This window comes from Eurypyga helias, unplaced genomic scaffold (assembly GCF_000690775.1).
Source record: "Eurypyga helias isolate BGI_N326 unplaced genomic scaffold, ASM69077v1 scaffold3715, whole genome shotgun sequence".
Taxonomy (NCBI): domain Eukaryota; kingdom Metazoa; phylum Chordata; class Aves; order Eurypygiformes; family Eurypygidae; genus Eurypyga; species Eurypyga helias.
The window spans coordinates 38,685-48,677 of record NW_010251896.1 but is presented as its reverse complement, the minus strand read 5'-3'; the positions used below and the strand labels follow the sequence as shown (position 1 = coordinate 48,677).

The 9,993-nt window shown below is 36.9% G+C and overlaps 1 protein-coding gene across 1 annotated transcript in view; it reads left to right on the top strand.

Moving 5' to 3' along the window:
- Positions 1-6,830: 6,830 nt before the first annotated feature.
- Positions 6,831-9,993, top strand: part of AGMO (alkylglycerol monooxygenase) — a gene marked incomplete at its 3' end in the record, with an annotated part of 33,971 nt that continues 30,808 nt past the window's right edge. The window contains exon 1 of the mRNA XM_010152155.1: positions 6,831-6,947. Within this exon, the coding sequence (XP_010150457.1) occupies positions 6,831-6,947 (117 nt within the window). The remainder of the gene's footprint in view (positions 6,948-9,993) is intronic.

The following is a 9,993-nucleotide window of genomic DNA, read 5'->3' as shown; positions in this document are numbered from 1 at the left end:
ATATCTTTCCCCACAAGTGAATGAACATTCATTTTCTATTAAAACTATGACTGAAGTCAGAGATTGAGTCACTCTGAATTAATTTCTGAATCCTAACCTAATGACTTTTATTCCTTTGTGGTTTTCCATGGTATGTGTGGAAAGAGACTGTTCAATTCCCAGCAACTGTATGAAAAGCTCACAGGCTGTGGGTTAGGACTGTCCTAATATAATTAACTGAGTCTCTTACTTTTGTTCACATTGATATAACTACACTGTATAAGGTTTGATCCATTCAGCTTGGCTTGCGAGGGAACTACTCCTACTAGAAGAGATTCTTTGGGAATACTGTAGCTTTTCCTAGCCTTTCTGTTGATGTCCTATGTTTATGAAGATGCCAGGAAATAACAAAGGGCACGTATGGGTTGAGAGGACTATTATTTTTGACCTGGCCAAGCTCTGCTTTCCTAACTATGTGATATCTTAAATATTTTATAGAATTAGAATTGTATTTTACAGTCCCACGGATTCTTGGTAAGAGGGGATATGATCTGGCCTGTTGTTTGTTCTGGGTAGCATATGTAATACTTTGGCTTGTCTTGATTCTTTCCATGTTTCCCTAGACCATTTTGCATCTTAAGTTTTGGAGATCTGACTGTGGATTTTTTGTGTGGGAGCAGTTTTGTGTTTTCAACTGGTATGGCAGCAAATCAAGCAGGAGGTTTTGGCTTGTGCACAGATTCTGGAGGCAGATTTTGTAGAAGGTTGCTCTGACTTTTGGCTTGTAAGCCATGGGAGCATATACCATGTATTACTTGATTATAAGTTAGCCCACTCAGTAAATAGTTTGCTGACCACATACAGAAACTTAAGACGAAGGCCAAAAACCAGAGATAATAAAGAGAACAAAGCACAGAAAAAGCACGTCACATCACAGAAGGATCAGATGCTGAATGCCTAGTAAAATTTCCTAGTTAAGCTGCTGGATTGCAACTATGCAGGTTACATTGTCTCATGGTACCATTATTTTCTGTTTGAGACTGGCTGTGTGTCATGCTGCATGACTGCCTATCCCAGAATTACTGCGTACCACAATGTATTTCATTGCACAACGACCAAAGACAACTAGATGCTGCTGAGGCTGAAGGGGTGCTTCTGAGTTGTTCCACTTCTACTGACAAACAAACTCTGGGAGTAAATGGCAGTGGATTCTATTTTACTTATTATTCTAAACAGCAGTGGAACTCCTACTTTCTAAATTCTGAGAACTGGTCTGTGTCAGGCACAAATAGGTGCTTCTTAATAAAAATGTACAGAAGAAGAAAGTTAAGAAAAATGTTTGGAGCTATATAGTGAATAAAGTCTAATTCACCACTTGAACTTGGATGTCCTTACAGTTATTTTTTGATTTACATGCAATCATCCTGAGAATATAAACTGCTAACACTCACTGCAGCCAAGGCCACAATGTAAGAAAAATATGTCTTATGAAAAAAAAAAGTGCACATTTCCCTGTATACATGCTTCTTTGTGTGTGGTATATAATACAGTCTTCCAGAAAAATTCCTTGGATCTAATCCTGTTCTCATTAAACTCATACAGCCCTAAGTTTACACTAACGTAACAGGGGAAAGAATTGGTTCCTATAAGAATTAATATTTCTAATAAGAAGGAAGGAGAGGCTTTTGGCAAATAACTGATCTTGCAACTCTCATTGAACTTGAAACAAGTTGGATCAGAAGAGTTACAGAAGAGGGACTACACCACAACAGACTAAACAGGAGAGTAATGTACAGATTGTATCTACTTCTGTTGTGGAGATAATGACTAATCTGAGTAGGTAGATTTCTGTTTTCATGTGAGGTGGAATGGATTCTGGGGTGACTTCCCAGTTTTAATGAAGACGTTCACTCTGGGTCCCAAAATACAGGTTGTTAGCCAAATTTTATTTTAAAAATCTGGCAATTGTGCCTCCCAGTTACAAAACTTAAGTGGTGCTCTCTCTCAGTGGTTGCTCATCCAATGCAAGTGTAGAATCCAGCAGGGAATGATACTCTGAAAAAGCCCAACATGAGAAGAGATTCATTCAAACATTTCAGAAGCATCAACAGAACAGATCAATTAGAACAAGGCAGGATGGTAGTAAGTAATCAAAAAATTGGGGTTTTTTTGTGAATAAGAAAAGCTAACAGTTTAGTGGAAAAAATATTTAAATACTATGTATTCTGTTTTATCTTTGTAGGGAGGGTTGAAATACATAGGAAGGAAATGACTTGAAGATTTACTTCCAGGCTATTTTTCATTCCTCAGTTATCCTGGTGTTTCTATGAGTTCTGACTGGAGAGAATAGACCCATGAGATGACTTTTACTATTGGTAGTAGGCAAATGCAGCACAGAGTACCTGCTTCTGAAGTGCTGCAGGTTACAGCTGCTCTCAGAAGCGGCAGTTTCCATGCTGGGGTCAGCAGGGACCACACTGTGGGTGAGGGGCTTCTTGCCACATGTTTGGCACTGGGTTCCTCACTGAATACTAAAGGTATCTAATCTCGTAAGAGATGGCAAGCATAGTGAAATTGAAGGTAATATGGATATATTTCTAAATAATCTGTATATTCTTCCACTTTAGATCGAGGTCTTATAAAGCTGTTTGCAAAGAAACTACCCCCTTTTAATTAAAAAGTCTATCTAATATTTTTATTCACTAAAGATTCATCAAATTTCATTGATTTTGAGGATTGTGTAAAACAGTTGTTTTCATTGACATTGCTCCTTGAAAGTTTTTTTTGGCATACATATTTTCTCCTCTTGTTATTCATAATATGTTGGGCTGTGGAAGTCACTGAAAGATACAGAAATGAACAGCAATGAAGTATGCCCCAGGCATTGTATTTATCTTTGGGTCTCATAGAAAGGGATTTTATTAGTGCCAAAAAAAAGAATTTGAAATAGAAAAAAATAAGGCTAAGTAGAATAATTGGTTGCTATACCAATATAGTTGTGATCGTGTGTAAAATATTACCTTTTTTTGTATTAGAATGAGAAGAGAGGGAAAGAAAGTGGAAAAGAAAGATAATATCATGAGTCTTTCCTTCTTTCTTTGGAAAATCCAGAAAAGATAAAGTGGGACTGCTCCAAAAAGCCTTGGCTGCAAGTCTACTGTTAAGTCCCCCAAAGCCAGCTCTTCTCCAGGCCACTTCCCTTAGCCTCTCGTTTTCTTTCTTCTATGAGTATGGTTCATATATTAAATTAATGCTAAAAAAGATAAATATCCATTTTCCTTTAGAATTAGTCTTAGGATACAAATATCTCAACCACTTGAAGCTCACTGATTTTAACAACTGCAGGTCTGACTGTGACATAACTTCATGAAGACTTAAAGAGCTAGAGTGGAAATGAGGGCCAGATGATAACCCATCCATCATCCAGCAATTCCTATGTAGCAACAATTTTCTTTCCTTCCTCGCCTATCTGCATGGCATCATTCATTCTCTTTGGGGATTACATGCTGATTCTTTTACAGTTTATATAGAGTGGAGGAAGAAAATATTAATTGATTCTGTACAATGGTAATAATAATTTATTAAACAACAATTAACTCCAGTAGCAAGATACGGTTACTCTGTTCTTTCCTAGGTGTGAATAGCTCAACAAGAAGCTGGGGAGAGCTACACCAGGAATGGAAGCTGTTGCTGTGCTAGGTTATGACTTGTATAACTTCCTACAAACTACTTGAAAAGGAAATGCCACCTTTATCTTCTGTTAGAGATAGGTTTTCATAACAGCAGAAAATGCAGAAATTTTCCAAGACTCAACTGGGTGTAGTACTCAGGAACCTACAGCTGGTCCCACTGTGAGAAGGAGCTTGGACTAGAGACCTGTGGTTCTCTCCAGCCTTAATTAGCCTGTGATTCCATGGTTTTCACTCTCCTGAATCAAAAATAGGGAGGTTGTGCATATGTATATTGCAGATATGTATTATTTTCATTGCATTTACCAATGACATTTGACTTAGGAAACATCAAAAATTCCATTAGAGCATTGTCTGGGTGGATTATTCTATTCCATCATGTACTTTTTTTCCTGTGGCTTCACAGGAGAATTTGACTTGAGAGATCTACAAGATGCAGTAATGCTTCCTGTTTTTACATAGGTGTTTTTAAAAATAAACTGTGTTGGAATTGGCCATGTCTCGGTTTTGTTTACTTTTTTGGTCACTATATTATAATACATATGAGAAAGTGCATATGAGGGAGTTTTGCTCTCATTCAAATGACTTTTCTCATTTTGCTTCAAGTTATCATCATTATGAATGAAAAAGTGAAACCACAACTCTTCTGTAGACACATCCAGGTTTCTGTCGCGGGTAGTTGGTGAGCAATCAGCTGTATTGTGCTTGGTCTGTTTCTTACATTTCTGAGTCTTTTAGGTGTTATGATTGTAATATTTTTAATGTACTAATGGTTACAGACTGAGTTTTGAGGTGATCTATTTCACACTTATTCATGATGTTATTCTTTGGCTTCAAATAAAGAGTTATTGATTATCAGTTTCTTCAGGTAAATTTTTAAGACAAAAATTATTTTCAATTATCAACTCCACCTATTTTGCTAAGGAATTTAACATAGTCTGTGCTATTGATGTCAGCAAGAATAGGATTAAGGAGCAGGATTTAATTTACTTAGCTGCAACAGCAGTTGTCAGAAATAGCTCTGATTGTTAAATTACTTGTGGCAGAATTGTTTGTTTATGTCCCTAATATTCCTGTGGTGTATTTTTGAATCATTTAAGCTGACTTGCACATCTGAAAGATTAACATTTTACCAATATTCAGTTACTATATTTCATATTCTTGTTAGTGTAAGAGGCAGTTTAACTGAAAAATGGATGCTAATAAAATGCCTTTTTAGTAATTCATTTTGAAAACCATTTGACCTTAACTACAATGAAAGTAGACTGTAAAAATCATCATAGATTCCCTTCCTTGAACTTTTCATAATGCAGAAAAATGACTGAGGGAAAGAAGCAAGATCCAGTTACTGTACCCTGTTTGTACAGCTGTACTTCATTGAGTGGAGGCTTGTGTTACACACAGTTTGTGATAGGAAGTAAATGCTTTTAAAACAACTAAGGAGACAGGTCTTTAACCTCCACCTTTTCACATGCTTTGTTCACTCATTTAGCTTCTGTTGAGGTCTTGGGAAACATTTCAAATACAAATTATTATTGAGTACTGAAGCTCATCTGAATAATTCATCTCCTAGTGAGATCATTAGGCAGATGCATGAAGATGTTGTTGGGGTTTTTTTTGAGAGAGAAATCACTAATTCTTGAAAGAGTGGACATGTGTTCCTTCAGGAATATATACTTTTAAAGAAGAAAGAATTCTTAGATTGAGTGTTGTGTTTTGTGATATATGAAATTACATTTTTAATTCAGCAATTTTAAGGATTTTCAAGGACCTAGAGGATTTTTAAAAATTATATTGTCATGTAAATTACAAAAATGTCAAAATTAATTTGATTTATAATTCTCAGTTTCTAGCAAACTGTTACCTCCTGTAACAGGACTATCTAGTCCCCTGAAATTATGAAGACACTTTGAGATTAATTAAGAGGATATTTTTTGGCATTGCTTCACATTTCAAGTATATGTTAATCACCATACCTAAACTATTTGATGTAAGCTTGGCACCAGATAATTTCAGGACTTTAAATACACGTAAAATCATTCTGTGAATGTGCTTCTAATATCTGTCAAAAGTACTTTTCTAATTGCTGTGGTGATGAGTCAGTGGCAATGGGAGTGTGCAGCTGGCAGTCAGCCAGTAAACTTTTAATTTCTGTAATTAGCTGAGGGTTTGCATACACTTCATCCCTTGAAATACTTGTGGCCTTAAATTTAGGTTTATGCTAAATAAGCATTATTTGGGCTGCATTAAGCACCCACTTTCTCATGTTGCTGTAAACAAGGTCATTCTCATAGCTTGTAGCTATACTTCTGATGGCCATGAACATTTGTCTCTTATCCTCCCACTTAAGACTACCCAGATAGCAATATATGCTGCAGATCTTCACTTAATGAGAAAATGCATTGAAATACAATCAGGATTTTGAGGCATTCTTCACTGCAGTGTGTTAGAGGTGTCATGCCTTCAGAGCCTATGGCTGACACTCTGCCCTTATTCCAGCAACTTTTTTCAAATTGTAGCACAATAGAGCATCTGCTCTCCTTTGGCTGGGTCCAGAGTTCCCAGCAAGTGGCCATTTGTTTTCCCATTTGTCACTAGTGGGCAGGCAATGGCTGCGTTTTGTGGTCTGTGATACCAGTGGTCTTGAAGATTTACATGTTCCAGAAAAATGCAAGCATAACAACAGACACCAGTTATGTTGTTTAAATTTGAAACATAAGATTTTTTGAACGTTTTATGTCTTGCTCTAGTGTTCAAGTATAACTTCAGTAAACAGAGGCAGGCATGAAAGCATCCTCAGTCCTTGTCCCTCTGAACCCCCGTAACAGCTTCTACTGACTCAAGTTATCATGAATTAGCTCAGGCTTTCTGGATGTTTAACTCTCATCTCACACATCCTTCTGCTCTTCCAGCACTGATTTTAGTTCCTGCCACAGCCTCACCTTCCTCGTCATGAAAGTTACACTGACTTGTGTCTACTTACTGACGTTTAACCTACCCTACCCAACCAAACTCGGCTCTGAGCATTAGGTTTTATTACCTGCTCTACTATGGTAAAATAGCAAAGTGTAAGTTGGGAGTTAGTTGCTTTTAGCTTAAGAAAAAAAAGCCTTGGGAAACAAATGTTGCTCTATTCTTGAATGCCTAATTTCATTAGAAATTATGTGTTTTGCAGAGGTTAATATACTGTGGGCAGCGCACCAAATACATCATAGTTCTGAAGATTACAACTTATTCACAGCCTTGAGACAATCTCTACTGCAGAAATATACCTCCTGGGTAAGTTACATGAGATTTGACACAGAAATTAATATCAACAAAATTTAGTAAAAGTGAGAACTGTCTATTTCCCTTTGAAGGAAAATAGTAAGAGATTTGACACGGAAAGCACAGAAGTTGAAACTGAAGAATCTAAGGATCATAAGCTTTAAAAATCCGTTATTTATTTTTTACAGCAAACTTGAAAAGACATACAGTAGTTAAGGTGGCTAATTATAACTCTGCATTTGTATTTTCATAACTTTCTGAGTAAAAGCAGAAAATTATTTTCATTTGGTTATTCATGCATAAGTACAGGAAAAGATAAGAGTAAAACATAACTACTCTAAAATATGTCTGTGTAACTGAAAGGAGCAGGGAGAGAAGTCATTACTAAAGTTTGCTTTGGACATGTAAATATATTTATTTGTCTCTGCTCATTTGTGTCATGTGCCAGTACTCCAGTAAGTAAAGGGTAGCATGCCATTACCTTTACCTCGTGCTATTTCAGATATTATTTATTTTAAATGGTGACCTCTGTACATATCCAATATAATTGAGTACTCATTTACAGATTCTAAAATGTGTATTTCCAAATCTGTTCATAACGTATTATTTGATGTTTAATTTGGGACCCAGGGTAACTGATAATTTCCTCAAATGATCTCTCATGTTCCCTCTTGACTCTTATTTTTTAACTCAAGTTGTAGTTTGTTTGGTTGGGTTTTTTAAAAAGAATAACAACTTCAAATTTTGAATTTTTTGAATTAGAGTTCAAAAGCAATATTCAATGTATTTTTGTATATATAAAATATATAAATGCTCTTTTCCAATGAGGTATAATACTGGTACTAGAGGAAACCCACAGTGCTCTGGCAATCTCTACAACTAGCTTATGAGCAAATTACTGAAATCCCAGAGTATGTGTTCACCCAAATGCAAATCCAGTGTAAGTCTGTGACCTTGGAAATTGTGAAGCAGATACTATTTCCTCATTTTGTTTCTTAAAGTCTTCTCTGTAAATTCTTGTGATTTTTTTTTTTTATTCAGAAAATAGTGATCTGATGTTGGTAGGACTGCCTCAAATTTACATGGCCATAATGAACAATAGCGGAAGGGATGCATCTCTGTCACAACCCTGCTTCCTGTGTAAATACTACCTTGTTAAAGATTTAACCTTTGCACATTTACCCATTGAGACCATATGTGCAAATGCTTAACAAAAACAATAATTCAAAGAAGACAAAAAGACTGTGTACAGACGAGTGTGTGCATAAGCACTTTGCCTGACTACATGGTTTGGAGGATGATACCTCAGAGAGCATAAAATATTCAGGACTGTCAAGATGCCTTCTTAGATGCTAAAGACCATCCTCAGGACCACACTGGTATCACTTGGCAAATAATATATATACATTTAAGATTCACCTAAGAATCCATAATACATTTGTGTGCAGTGTTTTTCCACCAAATAGTTGGTATTAGCTGTGACATCTGGTTAATGTAAATATTGGTTTACCTCCTCCCAGAAATTTTAAGAGATGTTTTCTTTCTCCAAAGCCTTCACTGTGCATGAGCACAACGCTTGCTAATTCCAATTGCACTGCTATTTTTTTTTGACTTGTACAGAACCCTGTGGATGTATCTGCCTCAAAGCTGAAGCTCAGTAAAGCCTTTAGTTAATTTGAGAATGATCTGATGTTGCTGAGTGCGTATTGTTGAATGCAATTTGACATCCAGCCTCCAGTTTTATGGAGGTTGTGAGAAAGTTGTTGTGGGTGATGTGGGATTGTGGAACTGTTCTGCTGCCAGCTCTGTATGTGTTTTAAGTTAAATGTTGTAAGATAAATAAATCAGCATATTAATCTGTGTGGGTTGTGCCTGAGCTGATTGAAAAGATGTGAAATGAAAGAGAAAACCGTGCTTGAAGTACACAGTGTGAGATGTGCTCCTGAATTTGGAACCAAATGTGTATTTCTTTATGTTGTTTGCACACACGGTATTTCTGTTACTCCAGTGGGGCCATAAAGAAGCAGACCTACTGTTAAGACTGAGAGATGGTTTTGAAGCCTGTTTTCTGGAAAAAAAAGGTGTAGGAAAAATGTATATTATTTTTAAGAAGAAATCAGCAAGATAATGCTATATAAATTTTGTTTCTGATGAAACAGTTAAAGTGTAATTGTCAAAGGACAGAGTTACAGATACACTTTGAAAAGCTATGATTTAATCCTTTGAGTACCTCTTTTCAACCTTTCCTCCAAGGGCAAGATTTAATTGCAAATATTAGATATACAATAATTTGATAGGTTTAGACTATACATTTAGATAAACGGTTGAATTATGCCTTAAATAGCAGTGGAAATATCTATATATAAATCTGGAAAGGCAATAGGTAACACTGTTCTTTTCAGCACAGAGTCACAAAGTTCACTTTTTATCTACTGAGGAGTCTGCCAGGTCTGGGATCTGTAAGAGATGAGGACTTTTTTTTTTAATCCTTACCTTTAACTCCTGTGGAATCCTTACAGAAGTATAGCCCACATGAGGCAGCTGACAGCAGCTGCCCTGCTGTGCCCCACAGCCCCTCTGTGGCCTGCTGGCAAGACCCAGCAAGGAGACGGAGGGGCTCACAGCAGGAAACTCAGCCCTCCTGATAAACCTTAGGGGTTTTAGATTTTTTCTTTTTGGTAGTAAAAGCGTTTATGAGCTTTTACTGACAAATGAGAGGGAGAAAGGTAGAGCATGCCCACGTCTGAGAGAGTGCAGCAGACGCACCCTTGCAAGTGGCAGTGCCTTGAGGGTAAAGACACGGCTGCACCGCAGCAGCCGCAGGGAGTAATCCCTCTCCACCTCCTCGCTGGATGCCCATCAGGTTATCGGTTATTGTGGCGCTCTCTGCTGCCTAATCCACAAGTGGGAAAAGATCTGTGAGTGTGATAAACGTTTTTTTCTGCACTTGTGGCCAAAAATTTCATCTTGTAGCCAGGAAAGCTTTTCCTCCACAGATTAGAGAAAACTGGTACATTCCCATGAAATGTTTTGATTTAGTGAATTGACATTTCCAGTG